The sequence below is a fragment of the Balaenoptera musculus genome, chromosome 1 (genome assembly GCF_009873245.2).
Source record: "Balaenoptera musculus isolate JJ_BM4_2016_0621 chromosome 1, mBalMus1.pri.v3, whole genome shotgun sequence".
Lineage (NCBI taxonomy): Eukaryota > Metazoa > Chordata > Mammalia > Artiodactyla > Balaenopteridae > Balaenoptera > Balaenoptera musculus.
Genome location: NC_045785.1, coordinates 8,057,760 through 8,082,806, shown reverse-complemented (window position 1 = coordinate 8,082,806; position 25,047 = coordinate 8,057,760). Strand labels below are relative to the sequence as shown.

Below are 25,047 nucleotides of genomic sequence, written 5' to 3'. Positions count from 1 at the left end.
GGCTCCTCTGGGGCTCCGCCCTGGCCTGCTGAGTTGGGAGGACACGTTCCATGTATGCTCAGGGTCCCCTTCAATGACGGGGACCAGCTTTTCAAATCCCCAAGGTGGGAGGGGCTCCAGTCTGACCTCCCGCCCCACGTGGGCAGTGCCCCCAGGAGGTGGAGCGCTTCTCTTGACACCCAAGAAGGAGGGGCTTCGGGAGCAGTTTCCAGCTGTCACTCCATATAGACAGCGATGTAGTGACCACCCGCCCTGGTTTGCCCAGGACTGGAAAGACCCATGTCCCGTGAACCCCCTCAGGCCTGGAGGCAGAAGGATGGGCTTATTGACACAGCCCCTCCCTCAGGGTCCTGGCGAGCCTGAGCACCTGAACTAGAATAGTCTCAGTCTAGGATGGGTTACTTAACAACTGGCGCCACCGAAAACCACCTGGCTCCGGCTCCGTGGGCTGCGTTCAGCCAGGTGCATGTGGACTCGAGCGGGTGTGCACACACACCTCCCCAGGCACGACAGGCCACTGCCTGAAAACCTCTGCTGGGCATAGGAAAGGTCTTGCAGCTGAGGCCCCACTCCTCCCCACCGTGTTAACACTGAGCCCCCTCCCCCCGTAGTGGATGGGGTGCAACGTGCAGAATCATGACGGCAGAAACCCCGTGAGTTTACCCAGTGCCCTCCTTCCAAGAGACTCCAGGCACACCACACCTACTATCCATTTCTTCTCATCGGTTCCCTCGGAGAAAGACACAGGGAGTTGTCCCGTTTCACCAGTGGGGAAACAGGAGGCCCAGAGACACTAAGGGATTTGTTCCCAAGTGCAGGGAGACAGACCCAGAGTAGGGCTTCCCCAAGGACCGTTCCAGTGGCAGCGTGGAGTGGAGGCCACTTTCAGCCCTGGTTATTGACTGTGCTGCCTGGCCCACATCCCCATCTCTGGGCTCCACCTATATCCCAGCTGTAACACGTGGACGCATCCCCGGGCCTTCCCTGCGAGGTAAAAGGCAATTGTTGATGCAAATGCGTTTTGAACTTTTTGGAGGAAGCTTCCTCGAAAAGCATTCATTATTGCCTATCTCCTGAGAAAGGGGTGCTCCCGTCTGTTTTCAGGGAAGTATCAAAGGGGAGTTGAAAAACATTCTGACTTGTTTCTACTGAAATGGGAATGGACTGGACAAAGCGTTCTTCAGGAAGAAAGTCTGAATGAACGGGCGTTCTCCTGGGATGCATGTTTGTCAGATATGTTTCTGCGTAAGCATGGATTTTGTTGGAAGGAAAGATCGGGAGACCCTTGCAGCTCAGCTCACCACTGGCCCTCACTGCTTCTAGAAGTAACGGGGCTACCTCGGGAACCGTACAGGATCAACTTGCTGCTCTGCAGACAGCTGTCCCTGCATGGGGTTTGCGTCTGGGGCTGTGTTGAGTTTGTGTAGGTGTCACCTGAGAGAGGACCCAGCCCTTTGCCTGGTGTTAACCATACCGTGCTTTCAGGGGTGGGGAACAGCCAGGTGTTCTTGGGAAGACACGTGCTGCTTGAGTGGCCTACTCCACCCTCCCACCCCAGAGGGAGGAATTATGGGGCAGTAGGACTGAGAATTCCTAGTCTAAACAACCTAGCAAAGCGTGCTCCGAGAGAGAGCCAAGCCAGAACCACAGATGGTGTGATCCAGGATTGTAAGTGGAAGGATGGTGGCTTTGAATGTTAGATGTTATGTGGCAGTTGCTGTTCAAGCAGACAGATTGGTGAATTCCAGGTTGCAGGGATTCTGAGCAGGCCCTCTTTTATTTATCTTCTCTTCCACCCAGGGTGGGGGCACAGGAGTGGATTAGACAGAATGGACAGGCAGCCCTAGAAAGGCAGGTGGAAGGAGCAGGAGAAAGGTAGTCAGCCTGGCAGCACCCTGGCTCTGGCCACTTGAAACATACCATCCCCGGCCAGAGGTCCTAGCCCCTTGCTAGGACCATATGGGTCCCTTTCCTTGGCCTGCCTGATAGGAAGGGTCACTCTGGGGCTCCTGGGAGACCTTCAGATAGATGGCAAATGGAGCTCCTCCCTTGAGACCCTGAGGCGGGACCAAGAAGGAGATGGGGATGTTTTCTGTTTCCTGGTCCCTTGGGGGCCCAGGGGCAGATTGAGACAGGCTCCTTGCAGGGAAGGTGTTAACAAACAGCAGGTGATTAAACATGACAAGCGGTGACATTTCTGTGCAGGGTTCTCAGTCCCGGCAATGCCAAGAATGAAGCTATAAACCCTGACATTTTGTGTTACGCACTGAGAGGTTTTTAATAGACCTCTCTCCCTCTTACCCAGTCAACTTCTCTTCCCCTCCCTCGCCTCCCCTCACTGTACCTGCTGCTCCCACAGAAACCTCCTGCCTCCCCATTCAGCCTGGCCTCCTGGAGCCTTCCTGGGCCCTCTGGTTCTGGGTGTCTCTGCAGGTCTCTGGCCTCTCCCTCCACTCGTCCTCAGGGCTCTTTCCCGCGACTGCTGGGCTGGGCATTCACTGCCCTCCAAAGTCTCTCCGTTTTCTTTGATCTATCCTGTTGCCCCATGCCCCCCCCCCATCCTTCACTCCCTCACCTCCTTTTTTTGGGTCCTGATCTCACAGCCTCACCCTTTGCTGCGGCTGTCCCAGTTGTCTGCAATGGCAGGTGGCTGTCCCCGTGCCCTCTGTGTGTTAACATTTTCAGACGGACTTGATAGCGGGGGAGGGGAGATCGTGGGGCTTGGGATGGGATTTTTCCCCCATCTTTTTTTCAATTTCCTTTTCTCCTTTTTTGGGACAGAGACAGGAGTAGCGGGAGAGAATTGCACTGTACTACAAACAGTTGCTGGATTTATTCAGCAAGGGCCTGGCCGCCGGCAACAGTTGTTCCTCTCCCAGAGAAATGTGGGAACAACTGGGGCCTCTTTTGTTCTCCAGGCAGAGCCCTGCGAAGGGCATTTGGAGGTGAGCCTGAGGCTCAAGAGGGCCAGAGACCCAAGAGAAGGGGTTTCAGACTCAGTCCCACCCAGTCCTACCCTCGCAGATAGGAAAGGTCCTGGAGCTCCACAGGGCTTGGTACAGAAGTCAGGCCACACCCCCAATCCCAGCTCTACCCCTAATGAACTTGAGAAGCACTTAGTTTTCTGTATCCGTTCAGTAAATATTTATTGGGTCAGGCGCTGTGCTAAAACAGTGGTCCTGTCCCGCAGATCTTGCAGTTTAGCGAAATAGAGGGGTCATTAACCAAGTTATTACAGAAGTGCTATCTAATGGAGCAGGGTGTGATGAGAGGGCAGAGGAAGGGGGCCCTGCACTTTGCAGGACTTCCCGGAAGAAGTAAAATTTCAACCAGGACCCCTGAGGGATGCATAGGAGGAAGGGTAGCCGGGTCCAAATCGAAGGAGTGTTTCCTGAGTTGAAGGAGTGAATGGGGCGAGAGGCAGGTGCTCCTGCACCACAGGTGCTGGCTGGCAGGCCGGAGATGGGGGGGAAACCTCACCACCCCACTGTGGCTGTGCCCCTTCGAGCTCTGGGCAGCTGACCTGGAACTTGCTCTGCCAACCACTCTTCTACCTACTCGGCTGTCTGTGCCAGGCATGGTGCATCAGGGGCAGAGCCAGAATTCAGCTCAGCTCCGCCCCAGGGGGAGGGAGAGTGACCAGGAAGTCTGTAAGTGCCCCCGAGGCCTGGGGCTGCTCCTGCCTTTCCTGGGCTCCCTAGCCTACTCTGCTGATGACTCACGGAGGAGAGGGCAGGAGAGAGGATGCAGCCCTGCGTGGAGGGAAGAGTGGCTGGAGGAGCAGGAGCCCAGCGGAGCCGCCCCCCTTTCCTTCTGCACCTGCTGGCCTCCCAGGCATAGCCTGGGCCTGGACACCAGGAAGCCTTCCTGGAACTCACAGTTGGCCTCCCCTCTGTGCCCTCAGTGGTGTGGGGAATGCTTTGGAGCTGGTGTGTCTTCCCCATCAGAATCTGAGCTCCCTGATACCTGAAACCGTTCTCTCTGGATCCCTAGGGCCAGCGGGGACCGTGCCCATAAGGTACTTGGGATATATTTGAGAAACTCAACTGACCCAGGAAGAGGAGGACTTGGGTTAAATAACCCTTAGCGCAGGATCCTCGAGGAGCCTGCAGACTGACCGTGGGTCCCTGGTGTCCAGGAAGATTGGCTCCAGGTTCAGGTCCAGGTCCAGCTACCTCACCCAACCCCAGAATCCTTCAGCCATAGCGATGGGGCAGCCCTAAAGCCTGCCCCCTGGAAGGGCCTCCCTGAGAGCTTCCAGAAGTCAGACCCAGGACACCCCACCTCCATGCGGGTCCCCTGAGAGGGAGGACCAGGTTGGCTTCCTGTCCCTGTAGAGGGTCTAGGGCAGGTTTCAGCCCTAAATCCCCTTCCTCACCCCATCCCAGTCCTGCCTTCCTGCCAGAATTGGCCTGAGTCCCACATGCTACCCCTTGTCATCCAATTCCCAGCGTCCAGCCAAGATCCCGTGAAGGGCCCAGAGGCCCAGCCTTTCTTGGCCCTCAGCATCTCAGAGGGAGGGGGCGTGCCGAAAGGGGAGGCAAGGGGAGTCCCAGAGCCCGGACTTGGCCCTCTGCCCCTGTAGATCCGGAGCCAGGTTTTACTGTAATCCTTACATCCTGTTGCAGATCCTTAATCAGCTGGAGCCCAGGTTGGGCTGGACCCTGTGGTGACACTCAGGGCTGTAGCCTGGAAAACCTGAAGTGGAGCTTCCAGAGTTGAGGTTGGGGGCTGTGAGGAGGAGGAGGCGGAGGGGAGAGAAGGGAGCTGGTGCAGGCACAGGATGTGGACAGAGCCCAGACCTGCCACCCACCCAACCCAGGCCGGGGGTGGAGGAGCAGAGCAGCTGTTGCAGGCTGGGAACCGGGGATACGGGAGGATGAGCAGGGGCCCACGTGGGGCCCCCTGGAGAACACGGGAGTCTGTGGGGGCCGCCATGTTGCCTGTTAGCACCATCAAGACAGCTGGCCCTGGAGTCGCTCTGATAGTGAGCGACTTCAGCCAGGAAACAGCAGAGAGGTGACCCTGGATGATGTTGGTTCCAGGGGTCTTTACCTACTGGGCCTAAGTCCAAGGCTAGAAGTGGTCCTGCTCTGCTGGGAGCTCTGCCTCGTGAGGAGGGATGAGGCAGAGAGCCCAGGAGAACTGTCTGCCCTGGGTTGGGAGCAGCAGAGGCCCCTTCGCAGGGTAGCAGGATCCCAGGATCGCCCCTCCTTTTGCCAGGGGCAGCCCAACCCTGGCAGTCCAGCCCAGCTCTGCAGTCCCTGCACGAATCAGGGGAAGAGTTGGGGGCAGCGGGGGAGTGTACCCCTTCTAGACCTCACCTCTTTCAGCCCAAGGAGCAAGGACAGAGGAGAATGAGGGGAAATGCACAGGCCAGAGATAGCCATGGAGCGGAAGCCAGGAGTGGGCTGGCTGGCAGCGGGCGGGCACATGGGCGTCTGTCCTGCCAGGGGCCCAGGCTGGCTATGCAGACAGCCTCTTTTCTATATGGAAATGAAGAATTTAGGCTAATGGAGCTCAACCATCTCTAATTTTGCGATGGCAGGAGGATTTTGATTGAAAGTAATTAAGCAAGCTAGCTGTAAAATTAATTAAAGCAAAAGGGGGGGATTTTTTATTGGATTGGATAGCGATATAGCGTCTGTCAGGCGGGGGACGGATGGGGGTGACCTGAATCCTCTGCCCTCCCCCCTCCCACTCGGGACGTTTATGTCACTTTAATCTCCTTACAGCGGCTGCTGTGCATTTGTTTGAAATAATCAAGGAAATATGGTCAGAAATTGTCAGCTTTCAGATCTAATTTACCTGACGGCCCCTGCGCGAGCCGGCATGGCCCAGGGAGTGAGCGTGCGTGAGCGGGTGGGAGAGCCCGCGTGGGCACAGAGGACACCGGGCTCTCCGGCCCCCTCCCCCGGCCCCAGGCCCCCTCTGAGGGTGAGGGAAGGTGCTTCCTGGCCTGTGGGAAGCCCCGCCCTGGAATGGGCCCCGTCCGTCCCCCACCCACCTGCTGCCTCCCCCCTTGAGCCGTAGCCAGCTTTGGGTTTAGGGACTATAGGATCAGGGAGGTGACAGTAATTCCTTACTCCAGATGGCTGACAACTGCTAAACCCCTCCACCAGGGCCACAGTTTTAAAAATACTCCTAAATTAGGCCCCTCATGTCATCGTCATTGGCCTCAGCAAGGGGATTGTGGAGATGGGCTGTAGGGAGGGTGGGGTGGCATGTCATCCGTAGCACCTCTCTGCCACGTGCTGCCGTCCCCGCCTTCTTTCCTGGGGCTCCGGGAGGCTGTGCTTACCTGCCCGGGGCCTGCCTCTCCCATGCCCTTCCTCCAATCCCAGAATAGCGCTTGCCCTGTCTTCCCTTCAGAGCACAGCTCACAAGTTCTGGGGGTCTCAGTCCCTGAAAGAGGAAGCCCCTCCCGCCAACACCGGAGCGCTCTCCATGTGCCCAGGCACTCCCTCCCACATGGTCAACCACCCACGTGTCCTACCCATTTCCGGGGGTTAGCCAGGTCATAGAGCCAGATGCCACTTGTGCTTCCCTGGGAGAGTTGAGGAGCCTGAATTCCAGGCCCTGCATCCTAGGGGTGCTGGTTCAGAACCATTTGGGGTCCTTGCCCAGGTGGGCAAATGTGGGGCTTGAAGCCTCTCCAGCAGGGAATCCGTGGGGTGTTTGGGGCTGATGGGCCCTGGAGCGGTCTCCAAGGTCACAGAAAATTCCCTTTTAAAACACAGACGTGGAGCAATTTGATCTGCTGGTCATGACAGGGCCTAGGTCAGGAAATGGGCCTCTGGATTTGTTTGGTCCTGACATGTGAGTGACCTGGGCTTTCGACAAGTCTCTCCACCTCTCGGGCCTCAAACCCCTTCCAGTTCTAAAGTTCTGTACAAATCTATAGCTGCCACCCTCAGGAGCTCCTTGTCCAGCCAGAGCTCCTTGCCGTGCCATGGGGGCAGGGGAGAAGTTGGGGGTTCTGGAAACAGCAGATTAGGATGAGCAGCCTGCTCCCAGTTTGCCCACCTTAGAGCATACCAGTTAGAAGGCCTCTGTCCCCACGTGCCCTCCCTGGGGCCCCGCCTTCCGCCAGTCCTTCTCCCAACCCCCAGCACACCTTCCCTGCCCACCCCCCCAACCTTGGGCGCTGGGCGACTCCGTCAGCCTCCTCTGGCGAGGGGATTGGAGCTCCTGTCGTTCTTCTTCGCAGCCTGGCTCCTGAGCAGAGCAGCTGGGTGCTTGGGAAGCATCGCCTGCCCCCTTCCTGAGCTCTCTCTGCCTGACCCTCTACCCTCCCCTCACCGAGGGTCCCTCATCTTGGGGCAGGGGGTGGAGCCCCAAAGAGCTCTGCCTGGAAAAGAGGGAAAGGAAAGCTGCTGGCTCTTCTCCACGTCTTTGGAGCAAAGTTTGTGCCCAGATCCCAGGTCCCTGGGGCCTTGTGCTCTCCGGGCCGGCTGTGCCTGCAGGGGCCTTGCTGAGAGGCAGTGGCATGGGCGGGCACCATGGAGGCCCAGCCAAAGCGAGTTCCTGCCCTCTGTGCCCACCAGCTGCCCAGGAACCAGATCCTAGGAGACACGAGGTTAGAGAGAGCCTCTGGCCTCAGCCCAGCGTCTCACCTCCACGCGTGGCTTGCAGCTGCTCACGTCAGGCCCTGCAGCTGTGATGTGGAGGAAAGAGCAGGGGAACCTGTGCCAGGGATCTGGTGGGGCTGCTTGCCTGGGCCAGGGGCTGGCTTCTGGACTTGACACTGGGCCAGGCTGCCAACGGCAGGCACCAGGGTAGAGGGAGGCTACGGCAGAACTAGGATCCCCAGGCAGGCCCGGGCAGGTTGGCACTGAGAGAGATGGAGAAGGCCAAGAGGAAGGTGGAGGGCACCGTCATGTTCCTCACGGTGTCCCCGTGTCGCACCCTTTGCTCTGCCCTACTTGGGAGAGCCTGAGTTGGGGATGCTATACTGAAAAAACACTTTTGGGAACTAATGTTCTGTGGTGAGGAGAGAACATTGATTTTACAGAGGCTCTCCTTGGAGAGGAAGGACAGGCGAGGGCAGCAAGGCTGGCCATGGCTTCTGGGTTGCAAGGTCAGAGGTCGGCCCTGGGAGAGCACCCCACCAACGTAGCCTATGACATCTGGGGCCCAGGGAGTCTGGGAGAAGGAGAAGTGAGAGGGCAGCTTGGGGAGCTGGTAAGTCTAGGGCCAGCCCGGCGGTACCTTGGTGCCCTTCACCTGGCTGGCATGAGATAAAACACGTGCATTGTTTTGCCACTAAGCATTCCTGCTGTCCCTTCTTCTCCAGCCCCCAAGGCTTTGAGGGAAGAGTACTGAGCGCGCTGGCCTCGTCCAGGTGGAGCCCCTCCTTTCTCCGAGGCCCCTCCCTGCCTCCCCCCACCCCTCCCCACCCCCCTGCACCCAGCCCAGGTGTCTGAGCCTCTGGGTAGAACTTGTGCAGGGAGAACAGGAGAGGCGAAGGATGAGTGGCCTGGCCTGCTCGTTGCAGGGCGTCCTGGCCTTAGGCCAGCCCCCCAGGCCCGGCTCCCTGTGGACCTTTGCAAAGGAGGACTCCACCAGTGGGGCCCACCTTGGCCTAGTGAGCCAGGTGCTTCCTCCCTTCAGGTGGGGCCCAGCATTAGTTGGGCCATCTGGTCTCCCCCTCCCAGAGGATGGAGAGGCAGATTTGTCCCCTGAGTCCTAACTCATGCTTAGTAGGGGCCAGTGGCTTCAGGAGAGTTCTCAGGGGTGTACACTGCACTGCCCCGGCCACGGGAGCAGGGAGAGGTACTTGCCCCACTGGGAGAGAAGCCCAGAGTGGCTGGGGTCCAGGCCCAGGAATCATTAACCGCAGGGTCTAGCGATGCTCATGGTGCCTGGGTACCCGGTGCCTCCCCAAGTCAGGTCCATGCCGGAGTTGGCTGGGTGTGACCAGGCCACTGGGCTCCCAGAAAGTGCCTGGGGCCAAGCTAGGCTCTGGCATCGCAGAGCCTCCACAGCCTGGCTCGGCGGATTTCCTGCCAGTGTCAGACCTCCTCTCCTGCTCCCACCGTGCCCACCCTGCTACCCCGGATCCCGGTGGGGCTGGTGGCCCCGTACAGACTCCAGAAGGGCTTCCCGGACCTCATCCTCTCCTTCCCGTCTGCCCTCAGTTTCTCACCCTCTAGGCCTGGAGTCTCCCCAACCCAACGCTGGCCCGGTCCTCCGTGCCCCCTGGCTTCACAGTCGCATTTTGCTGCCAGCGCAGGGCACTGAAAAACTGCTGGCACTGCCAAAAACCCTGTGTGTGCTATGACTCCCCAAACATCCCTTTATTTTTATTGTTCTGTTAATTACTGTTTAAACTTTAATAAGTCACTTCGTCAGGAGGGGGGACCTGCCGTGAGCTTTTCTGTGCAAACACGGGCCCGGGAGTGACTCGGGTGTAATATAACCCTTTATGCGATGTGGGAATGTTTAGATTGTAACAGAAACTTGTTATTTTAATGACAATTGGGGGGGGGGGCTGTGCACCGAAGAGGAGGAGGGTGGGCGCAGCCCTGTTCCGCTTGAGTCCCACGCGGGCTGGGGGTGGCCTGGCCTTACCAGCGTGCTCCCGTGCTGGTGCCGCTGAGCGTCTAGGACACCGTGGGGCCCTTCCTGGGCTGCCCACGTTCAGGCTCGCCCAGAGGGTGGGATGCGTCCTGAGAGAGGCTCAGGGGCTCCAGGGTGGGAGGGCCCAAGGAGAAAGTAGGGCTTTGTGGCAGGTGGGGAAGCAGGAGGACGCTGAGGGTTCCCAGGTCCCCGGGCAAAGGCAGGGCCGTGCAGGGCTGGACTCTGCCCTGACCGCACCAGCACTTCCTGCTCCCGAGGGCGGGGACCCTGTCCACGGTCACCATCCAGTATGGTGGCAGGCCCCATGCTGCACGGCTCTGTGCCAGACATGTCACCCCATGTCCTCCTTTCAACAACCCTGCATCTCAGGTGAGGACACTGCTGTCCGGGGCAGAGATGTAACTTGCTTAAAGTGGGAGGTTTTTAAGAGGGCGGCCAAGTTCCTAATGTCAGTTTGTCTTATTTGGAAGCTGCCAAAGTCCAGCTGCCCAGGCGTGGTCTCAGCAGGCTGGACGCTGTCCCGTAGTGGCAGGGAAGGGCCCACCCTGGGAACCAGGATCATCCCCCTCAGCCCTGGGACAGGGCTCGCCCCTCAGGCCCCTCCACCTACCCCCCCCCCCACCCCTCTCAGGAGGAGGGTCTACGAGGTGAAGGGGACATGGAAATAAGGATTGTCCCCAAGTCTGGGCACGGGCCGTTACCCTCTTCCTCACAAGGGCTTGGCTCCATCTCAGGGCGTTAGGGGCTCGAGTCCAGGGTTGGGGTGATGGTGGCCAGGCCACCCCCTCTCACTCTGGTGCCCCTGATCCTTTACACCCAGAGGTACTCCTGCCCCAGACCCACTTCCAAAGCAGGTGACCCCTGGAGAGAGAGCCTGTCCCCAGCACCTGTGGGTCTCCTGCACGGACCCCAGGCCATCTGGGCCCTGTTTCCTACTTCATCTTCATTTGGTCCCTCTGTCTGACCATCCATCCACAGAGCTGAGCTTCTTTCTGCTCCGCGACAGCGCTGGGTGGCAGAAATGACGAGTCCTGCGCTTGCCCTCAAGGGTCCACGCCCGGCTGGGGTTAGCGAAGGGGTGTCGGGGGAGAGCACGACCCAGGGGGCCTGGCCCCTGCCCAAGGCTGGGTGCTCCCAGGGCTCCGTCTGGTCCCTCCTCTCCCTCTTTGGCTGCATCCCACGAGGGCCCCTCTGCACTTCCTTCCGGGCAGGGCCAGAGGTTCAGGGTCCCGCTCCCTCACGCTGGAGACGGCAGCAGCCCCCCAGATGGCAGCGGCAGCGTGGGCCACGAATCGCTGAGGTTTTCCTTTTCCGAGCAGCGCGTTTCCCTAAATTGTCTTTGACTGCGTGCATGGGTAATGAAAGTTTATGCCCTTGTTAGAAGGACAGGCGGCCAGTTCCAGTTAGAACTGGGGCTCTCTCCCGGCCAGCCTCCCCTCCAGCCCCCTCCCCCGAAGGAGAGAGAGCTCGAGCACAAGTGTGCGTGCGCGCACACCCCCCTCCCTGGTGGATAAGAAGGCTGTTAGGGGATGGGAGAGGGGACGGGGAAAAAAGAAAAAAATTTTCCGTATTTGTGTAAGTTGCTTTAAAAGCATTTTATCATGTCATAAAAAAGGGAAAGTACTCTCAGAAATTGATCCTCTCCGCCAGCCCATTGGACAGAAGGACGTTGGGATGTTAATGGCCATCCTGCTCCAGGGTGGCTTATTAAAAAATTTATACATAAATGCTTAAAATTGCATAAATTATTTAAAAAAAACCAACAAAGTGAGCAATCTGAATTCCCTCTTCTCCTCCCCTTCGCTCGGTCCCCCTTCTGTGTCCCCCCTTTTCCAGCCCCTCGTTGTGGACCTCCCGGTCCCGAGCCCCATCCGCTCCCCAGGGCGTCCCCCCTTTCCTCCGCTTCCCACTACACCCCCAACACCGTCCGCCCTGCCCTCCTCCGGGGTTTCCCTGCCTCACCCACAAATTAGTGAAACAGCCAGCCCACCACCGAACACTCACATGCACACGCACTAATAAAAACACCACTAATAATGCCCCAAATCGCGGAATTAAATATTAAGGCCAGAGGAGGCGGACGTGGAGCGGAGCTGCCGCCACCGTAGCCGAGCTTGGAGCTGATGAGTGTCTCTCGCAGGCGTGGAATGTCACCCACACATCCTGGAGACTGGAGTGGGGAGTTTTATGATGGTTTTTCATTGATTTGTTTCCCCAGCGCAGCTGCCGACCTCTATTGAGGGACAAACATAATCAGCACTGACGCAAATTAGATGGTTATTCGTTTTGAAAATTGACAGAAAAACAATAAAAAAGATGAAATGCTCCCAAATCAATAGATATAATGAAATTCAAATAATCCGAGAGATGAGGTCTCCATGGCAACTGATAATGTGGAAAAGAAAACAATTTAATAAAGGACAGACACACTTTGAAAACAGATTGGGCCCAGGGAGGGGGGCGGGCTGGCGGGCGGAGGGCTGGAGCGCGGGCTGGCGAGTGAAGGATCACTGTCCGTCCCAAGGACACCCGCCATAATTAAGCGAGGCTTTCGGCCCCAGAAAGTGCAGATTCAGGTTTTAATACACAAAATTATTTCAGGAGCAGTGAATCGGAAAGTCGTTTGTAATGACCTTCCTGAGAGGCCCGGGCGCAGGGCATGTTGGAGGCTGGGCGGCCGGGCCGGCTGAGTTATGGCATATTTGTGTTTTTATAGTGCGGAGGGGAGGGGGTGGGGGGGGAGGGGGGGGAGAAGGTTAAACAGTATTTACAGCTCAGTTGTTTTCAGAGAGGAAAGAGAAATAGAGTTCATGGGGAGATGCAGCGGGCAGGCGGGCGGGTGAGCTGGGGAGGCCTCTGGGCGAGGTGGGAGAGGAGGTGGGCCTGGGCGGGTCTTCCACCCTCGGGCTGCCTGGCCTGGCCTTGGGGACCCCCAGGGGATGCCAGGAGAGGCCTCTCCACCCCAGTTCCTAGTGGGGCCTTCTAGGACCGGGGCCTCTCTGGGGATGGGGTGGGAGCCTGTGTCCAAGCTCTGTGTGCATCCAGCCACACCTACTCGAAGAGAAGGTGAGGCATTCCTGAGGCCGCTGTGGAAAGGCCGCCTTGCCTGGGCACCCTCCAGGGCTCTGCACAGCAGCCGGTTGCTCCTCTGGTTGGTGCTGCCCTTCTGGAGTCCTGTGCTGTGTGTCTGGGGTGTGCCCAGCCTTGGGCACGGTGGTTGAGGACCTGTCAGTGGCCTGCAGCTGACAGCCTCCCTGCCCCGTCCCTGGGCTCCACCTCCCTGCCCCTGGCGCGCAAAAGGGGAAAGCTTGGTCCCTTGGGGTTTGGCAGAGGCAGGGGCCACAGAAAGGGAGGGGACCCAGCAGAGCCCCCTTGCCACCCTCCAGAGCTGCTTGCCTGGGCAGGGCAGCTCAGGCACGGAGAGCCCGGCCCCGGGGGGTTCACCCCTCCCTCAGGCTGTGTCCCCTTCAGGCTGCAGGAGTCGCATTTATGCGTTGTTGTCATGACACACACAGCACAGCCGGTTTCCGGGCCGCTCTTCGTGTGCACGTGTGAATATAATATGATTGTATAAATACAGAGACGCCCAAGCGTGTGTGCGCGCGCACGGTCTGTGTGTGCACTGTGTGTGTGTGTGTGTGTGTGTGTTTTAAATCTCCCCTGGGTGGTAACTCTTCTTTTCTCCCCTTCCTGTTTGGCTGTGACCTGGGGGAGATTGATAGCCAGCCTGTGCGGTGGATGCTAACAGTTCCTGATTTATAGAGTTACTTACGCTAAGTGAGGCCACTTAGACGCGTCTGGATAGTAAACCTTTTAACTGGACTAAAAAATCATAATAAATAAATAAACAAAGTGGGGCAAGGAGGGCCCAGCGGCTGGGCCCCCCACTTCCCGACTTGGAGCTGTTGGGGACCAGGGGACCCAGCTGAGAGCCCTGAGAGGCAGTGGCCACTCCTCCCACCTGCAAAAACGAGGCATGGGATTGGGCCCAAGAGGGAAGGACACCCCTCTTCTCGGGGACAGGTCCTGTCTGGGGAGATGGGGCGGGAGCTGTTAAGATGGAGATGGGCTGTGTGGTGGGGGAGGGGGAGGGGGCAGGGGGGCCCCTGAGGGAGCTCGTGGGGAGCAGGGCCGGAGCAGATGTCTCTAGGAACCCTTCCTTGCTTCCCAGACTCGCCGCTCCTGTGGTACCGAGACTTTTCACTGCAGTGATCACGTTTGTAATGACTTGAACGTCTGCCCCCTCGTCTAAAGTGAACAGTCCGTCATGGCAGGAACCAGGACAGTCCGCTTGCTCATTTCATATCCTCAGAATTCAGCCCAGAGCCTGAACATAGGCTCAGCACCGCAGCACTGGGGCTTGTGGCCTGTCAGGTTCAAGTTCTTAGGGGCTGCAGGGAAGCTCCAACATTGCTGCCACCCTCGCTGGGAGGCTGTGGGAGGTATGTGTGGGGTCTCAGATGGTGAGACATCGGAGCCCAGTGGGAGTCCGGCTCTGGCACACTCTCTGGGTGACCGTGACAGTTGACAACCTCTGTGAGCTCTGCTTTCTCACCCAGAAACAGGGATAGGACAGCGGCCGTATGGGGATGCTGGGGGACCACTGAGGCGGGGATGCTGGGGGACCACTGAGGCGGGGATGCTGGGGGGCCACTGAGGCGGGGATGCTGGGGGACCACTGAGGCGGGGATGCTGGGGGACCACTGAGGCAGGGATGCTGGGGGACCACTGAGGCGGGGATGCGGGGGGACCACTGAGGCGGGGATGCTGGGGGACCACTGAGGCGGGGATGCTGGGGGACCACTGAGGCGATGCTCTGAGTTGCCCAGCACTGTCCCCAGCACAGGGGTGGTGCTCAGAGGGTGCCAGCTGCCATATTGCTCTAGGCAGTGTGGGCCAGGGCGGCCACCAGAGTGGCCCAGCGGTGCCCATGGCCCCCGAGCCGCCTGGCAGCAGGCAGGAGGTCCCAGACCACCCCAACCCGAGGGGACGGGTGCCTGGCCCCTGCCTCGCCACTTCTTGATATACAGCGGGCATTAGGCCGCCCAAAGGGGACACTGCATCCTTAGGAAGAAATATGTCCTCATTTTTCTTAAACACCGTTTCCACTGAGTGAAATGTTTAGAAGGGACGCGCAGGGAGAACTTTATTTCCTACCAGGGAGTTCAGAGCCGCCAGGCAGAGCCCATAAAGCACCCGGAGCTTGGTAGCTGACAGTCCGCCCGGCCCCAAAACACATTACTCACCGGTGGGGAGGGGCTGCCAGGCCTGCCCAGCCCCTGGGGACTAACCCCCACCCCCAAGGCAGGACGAGTGACTCTGAGGTACCCAGCCGTGGGCAGTGGGCACTGGAGCTTCTCGTCCCCTTGAGCCCAGGCTGCCCAGGGCAGGGGAGGACCTGGCCCTGACCAGGCGAGGAAGTGGCCGTTCCAGCCACCCCCGTGGTCCCCAGGGATCAGGGATGAGGGGCCCAGGTGCAGCTACAGGAGCCCCCCTCTCTCCCTCAGAACTGGCAGGAGCCCTGGCCTTCCCCAGCCTTTGGAGGGAGTGATGAGATTCCTGCCGTAGCGGGCCCTTCTCCCGAGGCCCTCCCTTCATTCGATTTCTGAAGCTGGCTGATTTGCATATTTATAAATATCAGTAAATTATTTATTGTAGCAATCTGCTGCACCATTTTACCCATCACAGTTAACACTTTAGGGGGCTCCGTGTTATGGGAACCGGGAGTGAGGGTGAGGAGGAGGTGGGCAGGGAGGCCTGGGACTTCCTGGAGCCTGCCTGGAGCCTTCGTGGGGACATGGTGGCGGCCCCGCACCTTGCTGAGCCCCGGCCTTCATGAGCTCGGGCTCTGGAGTGTCTTCACGGCTCCAGGATCAGTCTCCTCCTCTGTCAAATGGGACGACGACAGTACCTGCCTCACGGGATCATGGTGAGAGATTGTGAGCTAGCGTCCAGCAGGTGCAGGGACAGTCCAGTTCTCGCCCCTCCCTTTCTCCACCCTGAGCAGGACCCACTCAGCTTGGAGACAGAGCTGCCTGCCTGCTGGGGGCTTGTTGCATTTGGAGCCCTGGGAGGGGAGGCTCAGACTGTGGGAGCCGGTGAGGGGCCATTTGTTGCTGAGTAGGCAGCCTGCCCGCGGCCCAGCCCTCCAGCCTCTCCTGTTGCTTCTGCCTCTGCTGGGCCAGGTGTGGTTTCCTGGTCTAGGGATCTCGTGCCCAGATGTGGCACCACACTTGCCTGTTTGTCCCCTCCCAGGGCTCAGCTGCCTTTCCCCAGGTCCTCGACTGTCAGGCCCTGTGCTTGGCACAGACAAGCACCCTCTCTCATCTTACAGTCCTGCAGCCCTTTTCACGGGGAGAAAGCTCGACCAGGGCCCAGGGCTAGTGAGGGGCCGGAGCCAGGCTGTGAACTCACGACTGTCTGACCCCAAAAGCCAGGCCATACCATGGTGCTGTGCCGCCTCCCAGGGTTCGCCCTGGCCCATCCGGCATCACTGGGGCCCGAGGCAGGAGGCTGGGGGAGCCCTGGGCTGGCTGCCTGCGTGCAGATACTGACCCGCTCCTCTCCCCAGGCCTGGCTGGGCTCCCTGCAGCCGCCCCGCCCCTCGCCTCCTCTCTGGAGCCCGGCCCTGGGTGAGCGGTACGGCAGTCCCCGCGCCTTCCCACCGTCCGGCCCAAGCCTGCCTCCTGGGCAGTATTGTTCCCAGAGGAAGTGTCCAGTGTAAATAGAGCAGCGGGCAGGCTGGTGGCGGGAAGGAGATGAAAGGGGCACTGACAGGGCCGGGGACGGATGGCTTCCTCCCATTGAGGCCTGGCCACGGCGTTTATATTTTAGGGAAGAAAGTCAAGGGAATGTTTACATGGATGGGAGCCTGGGGTCAGACCACGAGGGGGGTAGTCTGCAGGTCCCAGGGCCCTGATGGAGGGGGAGGGGGGAAGGCCCCACAGGGTGGGCCGGAAGGCGGGCGGGCAGGCACCTTGGACCTCAGCTCTTACACACACACCCCAGCTCGCAGCCCCAGACTCACACGCGTTTGCACTTCTGAGTAAGGCCTGCTTTTGCCTCCTGCCCTGCACCCCAGGCCCACACCCCTTCTCCACCGCCACCCCTGGGACCAGCAGTAGAGTCAGAGGGAGGGCAACATCTGGAAGGCAGGTGGGCTGGGGCAGAGCAGCAGCTGGAGGGCAGGTGTAGGGGGCATGGGCGGAGCAAAGGGGCCTGCGGGCGGGGGGTGGGCCCTGGGTGCACAGCTGCATCGCAGCTGGTGGGGGCCCGTGAGGGACTGAGGCAGGCACACAGCCGAGATCAGGAGCGGGTGGGCGGGGCTGGGTGGGCCCAAGTGCCAGGAGGCTCCAGGATGGGTGGGGGCCCAGGGAGGGGGTGTCACCAGCAGCAAGTGCAGCCCTGGGAGCTTCTGCTTCCCTCTTCCTTGGGATAAATATTTATAGATTCATTTGCCGTCTGCCATACACACTTGGCTGCTTACCTCCCGGTAAAAATAGAGCAGGCTCCGCACTCCCACCCTTCCCTTCTCCACCAGGGCCGGGGACAAAGGGGGCCAGGTGAGGCCAGCTCCCCATAGGCCTGCTGGAGGAAACTTGGTGTCACGGAGCCTGGCGGCTGGCCCTGAGGCCGGGTGGGATGGCATGATGAGGGGCCCCATCGCTGAGCTTTGAGAAGGAACCCATGATGATGCTTGGAATTTTGGGTGTGGGCAGCACAGACTTGGAGATGCGGACAAACGTGGGCAGAGTGGGCATCCAGCTAGGGGTGAGGGTGGGGCCCGGCAGAGCCAGGGCTGCAGGACTGGGAGAACTGGGCTGGGCTGGGCTGGGCTGGGATCCCTGGGCAGCTGGCTTCGAGGCAAGGGTCTGGGGCCGCTGGGCATTGTCTGTATCGGGGGGCAACCATCTGTGTGTACAAGCCAAGTCTGCTTGTAGATGAGGTCCTGGCACAGGTGTGGCCGTCCCTGTCTGAGTAAGCCTCTCAGTGCGTTCCAGGCGTGTGGGTTTTTAGGGTCTCGATCCATTATAGTGAAGCCCCTTCTGACCATGGATCTGGGAGCAGAGTCCCCTTGCTTAGCCTTCTGAGCTGTGTGGAGACTCGGCCATGCCCACCTCTCTATTGAGGGCCGCACGGAGGAGCCCTGCCTTGAGAGCATTCGGTGGGGCTCCCTGTGCACGCAGAGGGAGCGTGAGCCAAGACGGCCTGCCATGGCCACCGCCCTGCCCCTGGTACCACCTCGGGGTCTGGCACACAGTAGGAGCTCATTACGTGGATGGGTGGACAGACAGGATGTACAAGTAAACAGGTGGAGGTGTGTCCACTTTTGTTGGCCTTTGTGGCGGGTGCCAGGCTGTATGGTTAGTGGTCTTGCCATTTACCCCGCAGGACCCTGGGCGCCCCCGCTCAGCAGCCGTGAGGGAGGTGGCTAGCACTGGGGCAGCCTAGATACAGTTCCCGGCCGGTTGCGTTGGGCTGTCGTGTTGAGGGATTAGGCCCTGTAACTGCAGCCTCTGGGCTTCCCGCTGGGGATCTGAGGAATCCCAACCTGTCCCAGCTTCTCAGGGCTGGAAAGTGGGCCTCATGGGACCAGCCAGGCCTTCCAGGGCAGCAGGAGCTGGCTGAGGCAGAGAAGGCGGAGCCAGGTCCTGTGGCATATCTGTCCTGCCTCCTGGGGCCAAACAAGGGGGGGAAATGCTTCCAGAAGCCAGGTGCTGGGAAGAAGACTGCCCCTTGCGTTTGAAGAGTCATTCGTTCATTCATTCGTTTGCTCGTTTACAGAATATTTCTGAACCCCCTAGTATGCGCCAGGCTCTGAGGATAGATCTCACGTTCTAGTGAGGGGACAAACGCACCCTGGCCTTGGGGCGGGGCGGTGGAACCGTCACTGGGGAGACCTCTGGCTTGGGGGATGCGGGGGCAGCGCGTCCGCCCCGGCTGTCGAGGTGGGTGGCCAGGCCTGGCACACACGCCTCTGACCCCTCTCCTCCATCCCTGCAGCTGAAGGCACCCGGTGCCCCGACCCGCCTACAGGCAAGCCCGCGATGGCGGCCAAACGCAAAGGCGGCCTGAAGCTCAACGCCATCTGCGCCAAGCTGAGCCGCCAGGTGGTGGTGGAGAAGGGAGCGGAGGCCGGCGCCCACGCCAAGGGCAGCCCACTGCGGCCCCGGGACAAAGAGCGCAGTGGCCCTGAGTCGGGGGTGGCCCGGGCCCCCCGCAGCGAAGAGGACAAGAGGCGGGCGGTGATCGAGAAGTGGGTGAACGGGGAGTACAGCGAGGAGCCGACACCCCCGCCCGTGCTGGGGCGGATCGCCCGGGAGGGTCTGGAGCTGCCACCCGAGGGTGTCTACATGGTGCAGCCCCAGGGCTGCAGCGACGAGGAAGACCACGGCGACGAGCCCCCCAAGGATGGCAGCGTCGTCGAGGAGAAGGACTCGGACGGGGCAGCCTCCAAGGCTGATAGTGGCCCCAGTGCCAAGCAGGCTTCAGGTGGGTGTCTGAGCCCCGGGCGGGACATAACCCCACGAGGAGGGCGGCGCGGCGGGGAAGGAGTGGTGTGTCCACAGCGCATGCCCGCTTCCCTCACTCTTGCTCCAAATAGTGACCCCTCACTCAGACCCAGGGAGGACCCCTGAGGAAGGGCAGCAGGGGTGAAGAGGGAAGGGCCTGAGAAGGCAGCTTCCCAGACGTGCGAGCCGGGTTGGGGTGGGCTGCCAAACACACAGTAGGTCTTCAGGAAGCAGTGGATGGACGGATGGACTGGTGGACAGGCTGATGGATGGATGGATGGATGGACGGACGGACGGACGGCGTGTGAGTAGACGACTGTCCACACGCACCTGCATAGGGAGGAGCCTGTTGGGGGGCGCAGTACCTGGACATGCGTGTGGGGAGCAACACCCAGCCGGCATATCCCGTTACACCCACCTGCCCCAGACGCGGTCCCCTGGCTGACCTCTTTCCCACGAGATGGCTAAGAGCTGGCTCTTCTGGTGTCTGCTTGTCCTTCGATGCAGAGCTCCTTCTGCCCTGGGGAGGGAGGGCCTAGGTTCTGGGTGGGAGGGTGTCTCCGCTAGGACTGGGACTCTGGGCCTGGGGTCTTTTTTCAGCTCCCCAGCCTCATTCCCAGCCTGTGCCTGGTGTCCCGAGCCTTCCCTGCCCGCTTCCCGATCCCCTTCCCCTGCAGCGAGGGGCGCATCTCCTCCCTGCGCGCGGAGCCCTGCGCAGCCACATAATTATGCATATAAGATATAAACAGAGCTGTTTAATTATCCTTCGCCACATCAGTGACAGAGTAATTAACAAACATTGCAAGATCAATGAGGAAAAGTGTGACCTTCAGTTTCCTCTGATAGGAAAAGCCCTTGCCGTTCCCAGACACAAGGTGATTGCGCTGGGCCTGAGGAGAGGGGAGGGACAGGGACAAGGCCCACTGTCCCTTCAGCGCCCCAGCACCTCCCGGGGGAGCGGAGAGCTAGGATGGCAGGAGGCAGGGCTAGAACTGCCAGTGGCCTCGTGGCTGCAGGCCTCGCCCCTCGGGTTTGAGGCCCAGTGGGACTGCAGGGTGACACCCAGGGCGGCCTGCTCAGCCCGGGCACTGGAGCCAGGCGACCGGAGCCCAGGCTGCCCACCGTGGGCTTGGGAATGCAGGCCTCTGGGCTGCCCCTGGGACCCCTGCCTGGCCCCCTCCCTGCTCTAAGCCGCCTGCCCTTCAAAGCCTTCTGTTTCTCTGCCATATATAGTGAGGGCTCAGCTGCCTCCAGCTATTTTTAGCCCCTTTCCCTGGTCCCTGAGCCACTGAATCTAGCAGCCAGGGCCCACTCCTCCCAGACTGGGTCCCCAACCCCAAGTAGCTTGAGGTCAGGACAGCAGCCCACCGGCCATCCCGCCCAGAGGAACAGCTGTCCGTCGGTTCCTTGAGTCACTCTGCCCACCTTGTGTGCCAGGTGCTGCCCGTGACTGTCCTGTCCTCACCTGGCGCGTCCCGGTCCCCACAGGACTGCCCTTCTCCCTGTCCTCCCAGGAGCTCAGAGGCTCTTTCTACATGCTGCTAGGTACTCTCTTGTGCCAGAGCCCAGCCCCGCTCTCAGACCACTTCCAGGTAGGGGTGGGAGGAAAGCCCTCATCGGCTGCCCTGTTGGGTCCTGGTCCGCCCACCCCTGCTTCGGCCACGCCTTCCCCTGGCCGTGCTTTTAGGACCCCCAGCCTGGGGTCCTGCCGCTCTGTGTGCCTGGGTGTGCAGGCTCAGACATGAGTGGAGAGAACACGCATGTGCCCTGGGGCCCAGGTGAGTCCCACCCACCTGTGTGTACCCACTCCTGATTCAGGGTGTAGCGCACAGTCAGTGTTCAGCGAGTGTTGTGTGCAGGAAGGCGCGTGCTGGGGAGTCGCAGGCCTATTGTGGCGGAAGGTTGTGTGCGGAAGGGGCTTGTCTCCAGTGAACAGCCCCAGGCAGAATGGGGTCATCTTGCCCCCGCCATCCTGAGACTCATCTTGGGGAGCTGACTGTGGAGTTTGGGGTGGTTTGTGTACACGTGTGTGTGTGGGCGGGGAAGGTCGCTAGGGCTGCGAGCTCGAGTGTGCACGCGTGCATGCGTGTCCCTGTGGGGAGATTGCTTCGGGGGATTCTCCTTGTGCCCCGCTGTGGACACAGTGGGGCGATAGATGGGCCGCCCTCAGCCACTGCCTCTACGGCCTTGACTCTCCTCGGGGTGGCCCACCCTCGTGCGCGAGCACAAGTGACCAGATGGTGGCAGGGAGGTTTGAAGGACTCTCTACGTCATTAAGTCTTGGCTGGGGTGGGCGGGCCCTGAGGGAGTCTGAGTGAACACATCCGCAGGCTCTCTGCCCCGTCGGCCCTGTTGTCTGGGGCCATCAGCAGCCTGGGGGGCCGGGAAGGGCCAAGGGGACAGGTCCTGAGGAGGCTTGGGGCGAGCCTCTCATCCTCCCAGGGATAAGGGGCCTGTGTGTCCATTTGTGGGGGCCAGGGAGGGTCCTCCAGGCAGGCTCAGCCAGGCCCACCCCTGACCCCATCCCCAGTGGCTCCCTCAGCCCCTGGGGTCCCTCCTGACGGCCCAGCCACTGGCTCAGAGCCCTACCTGTCCCCAGCCCCCATTCCCACCCCCACCCTGGGAGGCAGGTTGGGATCTGGCCTTACTTCCAGTAAAATGACTTCTCCTTCATATTAGGCCAAGGCGAGAGAGCGGAGACATTTATGAAACTTTGTTTAATGTACTGAAAAGCCATCGGCCAGAACATTTAGGAAATTGATTTTCCTGGCATTGATGAACTCGTTTTATTTTACCCCAGTATTAATTACTTTTTTTTTAAACAAATTAATTTAAGAGTCGTAAAACCTAACAAGTGAGCCAAATGTCCATAGATCATGTCCCGCTCCACCCCTTCCCCAGGCTGGCCCCCTCCCTCTGTGGGCAGGGCGGCGGGGGGCGGGTGTGTGTGGGGGGGGGCGGGTCCTGTCCCTTGGCTACCCTGCTCCCTCCCAGAGGTGACAGCCCCTCTCCTCCCTGCCATAGGCGAGGCCTCCTCACTGCGGGACTACGCGGCCTCCACCATGACCGAGTTCCTTGGCATGTTTGGCTATGACGACCAGAACACGAGGGACGAGCTGGCCAGGAAGATCAGCTTCGAGAAGCTGCACGCGGGCTCCACACCCGAGGCGGCCACCTCCTCCGTGCTGCCCGCCTCCGAGGACGCCCTCAGCAAGCGGGCGCGGTTCTCCAAGTATGAGGAGTACATCCGCAAGCTCAAGGCCGGCGAGCAGCTGTCCTGGCCGGCCCACGGCACCACAGCCGAGGGGCGGGCCGGCAAAGAGGCCCTGGGCTCACTGCCTGGCCTGCGGCTGCCCAGTAGCACCGCGCACCTGGAGACCAAGGCCACCATCCTGCCCCTGCCCTCACACAGCAGTGTCCCCATGCAGGGCCTGGTGGCCCGTGCCTCCAAGTACGACTTCTTCATCCAGAAACTGAAGACGGGTGAGAACCTGCGGCCCCAGAACGGGAGCGCCTACAAGAAGCCGTCTAAGTACGACCTGGAGAACGTCAAGTACCTGCACCTCTTCAAACCCGGGGAGGGCAGCCCCGACATGGGAGGGGCCATCGCCTTCAAGACGGGCAAGGTGGGGCGCCCCTCCAAGTACGACGTCCGGGCCATCCAGAAGCCGGGCCCCGCCAAGGTTCCGCCCACCCCCAGCCTGGCTCCTGCACCCCTCGCCAGCGTGCCCACTGCTCCCAGTGCCCCCGGGCCAGGCCCTGAGCCACCTGCCTCCCTGCCTTTCAACACTCCCGAGTACCTGAAGTCAACCTTCTCCAAAACAGACTCCATCACCACGGGGACCGTCTCCACTGTCAAGTAAGGCGTGCACCACCCTCACTGCCAGCCCTGCACTCGGGACTGGAGTGGCCCGGAGGCCCACCTCCTGCCTCTGAAGCTCACACTTATGGACACACACACCCACACCTTATGCACATCCACTGTGCACCCAGATTCTCACACACATGCTTCCGCACACGCGCGCACGCACACACACACGCACGCACACGCACACACACTCCTCTGCCTACATAATCGCTCAGACTCAGTTCATGGACCCGCACACTATACATCTTGCTGTGCGCACACACGCTCTCACAGCGGGTACAGGCACACCTTGTTTTATTGCGCTTCGAAGATATTGCGTATTTTTACAGATTGAAGGTTTGTGGCAACCCTGCACTGTCGGATGACGGTCAGCATTTTTTAGCAATAAAGCGTTTTTTATTTAAGGCATATGCATTGCTTTTTCAGACATAATGCTATTGCACACTTAATAGACTACAGTATAGTGTAAACGTAACTTTTCTACGCTCTGGGAAACCAAAAAAATTCGTGTGACTCGCTTTATTGCGATATTCACTTTATGGCGGTGGTCTGGAAGTGAACCTGCAGTATCTCCAGGGTCTGCCTGTACTTCTGTGCACGTGCTCATCTGCTAACACACATGCCACAGGGTACTGTAACCCCCATGTGCCCGTGCCAGGCTTTCTCTGCCTGCCACCATGAGGGCCAGTTGCGGGCTTATGGTTGGCTGGGAAAGCCCTACTCCGGGCTGGGGGTTCTGGGTTCCAGGCTGGTGGCCAGGGCTCCCAGGTTCAGAGCCCGCGCCATGGGGAAGGCAGCAAGAGAAGATAGGAGGCTGGGGTGGGGTGGGCACACCCAGCGCAAAGCCCTAGACAATGGCAAAATAATTGATGGATCAATGTGTGGGGCTGAGTGAGACCCTTCCCCTCAACCATCCCTCCTGGAGGCGGGTCCAGAAACCTGGGAGTAGATCTAGGGAGCTGCCCTCGGCGTCGGGGAGGCCTTTCCGACCACCCAGCCACACTTGCTTGGTGCTGTTCTTGCCCTTTCCCCTGGCGTCTTCCCCAGTGGTACCTGGTACCCCTCTTCAGCCAGCAGCATCCTGACTCTCTGTGTGCAAGGCGGCCAGGCCCCAGCTTCCCAGGCTTCCTATGCTGTTGGACTCTAGGTCAGATCCACGCCCAAGGTAGGGCCCTCCAGCCCTGCCAGCTGAAGACGGCCCAGCCCTTGCCAAAGGTGGGCTAATTGAACCTGTGCTAGTTTTCTGCCGAAGGACTTTTCCAGTCCCACCCTAAGTGCCCGGAACACTACACAGTGAGCGAGAGAAGGGCCAGGGCCCCAGGGCAGGGAGCTGCCCCCAGACACTCTTGGGGCATGAGACCACCTCGTCTGCTAATCAGCTGTGCCCTGTGTGTCTCTCACCAGGAACGGATTGCCCACAGATAAACCAGCTGTCACTGAAGATGTAAACATTTACCAGAAATATATTGCCAGGTAGGCCCCTGGGGAGGAGACTGCCATGGAGAGAAGGTGGGTGGGGGCAGGAATGCCTGGGGACCATGGGACCATACGTCCATGTGACCACTAGTACCAAGGTGCCTGCTGCCTCCCCGCCCCCATGCATTCCTGCTTCCAAACCCTCCCCAGGCCTGCCCTCTGCCCCATCTCAGAGCCCCCGCCCCCTTGATGTGGTCCAGGCCACATGCCCTTAAGCAGCTTGTACCCCAGGCAGGACTGGGGTACCTGAAAGGGCCCGAAGGCAGGGCCCGGCCACAGGTGAGTGCAGGCCCCCCCCTCCACAGCTCATTGTGGGCTTCCCTGGTGGCACAGTGGTTAAGAATCCGCCCGCCAATGCAGGGGGAATGGGTTCAAGCCCTGGTCCGGGAAGATCCCACATGCCGCGGAGCAACTAAGCCCACACGCCACAACTACTGAGCCTGCGCTCTAAAGCCCGCGAGCCACAACTACTGAGCCCGTGTGCCACAACTACTGAGCCTGCGCTCTAGAGCCCGTGCTCCGCAACAAGAGAAGCCACCACAATGAGAAGCCCGCGCACCACAACAGAGTAGCCCCCGCTCACCACAACTAGAGAAAGCCCGTGCGCAG

At 60.1% G+C, this 25,047-nt stretch overlaps 1 protein-coding gene across 18 annotated transcripts in view; it reads left to right on the top strand.

The window, feature by feature from the left end:
* Positions 1–25,047, top strand: part of CASZ1 (castor zinc finger 1) — a 156,977-nt gene that overhangs the window by 110,084 nt on the left and 21,846 nt on the right. For 16 of the 18 annotated variants that reach the window (XM_036855103.1, XM_036855217.1, XM_036855207.1 and 13 more), the window contains 3 exons: positions 18,586–19,074; positions 22,119–22,953; positions 24,367–24,435. In XM_036855103.1, coding sequence (XP_036710998.1) covers positions 18,586–19,074; positions 22,119–22,953; positions 24,367–24,435 — 1,393 coding nt within the window. The remainder of the gene's footprint in view (positions 1–18,585; positions 19,075–22,118; positions 22,954–24,366; positions 24,436–25,047) is intronic. The other 2 variants (XM_036855226.1, XM_036855151.1) reach the window with 1 other exon arrangement.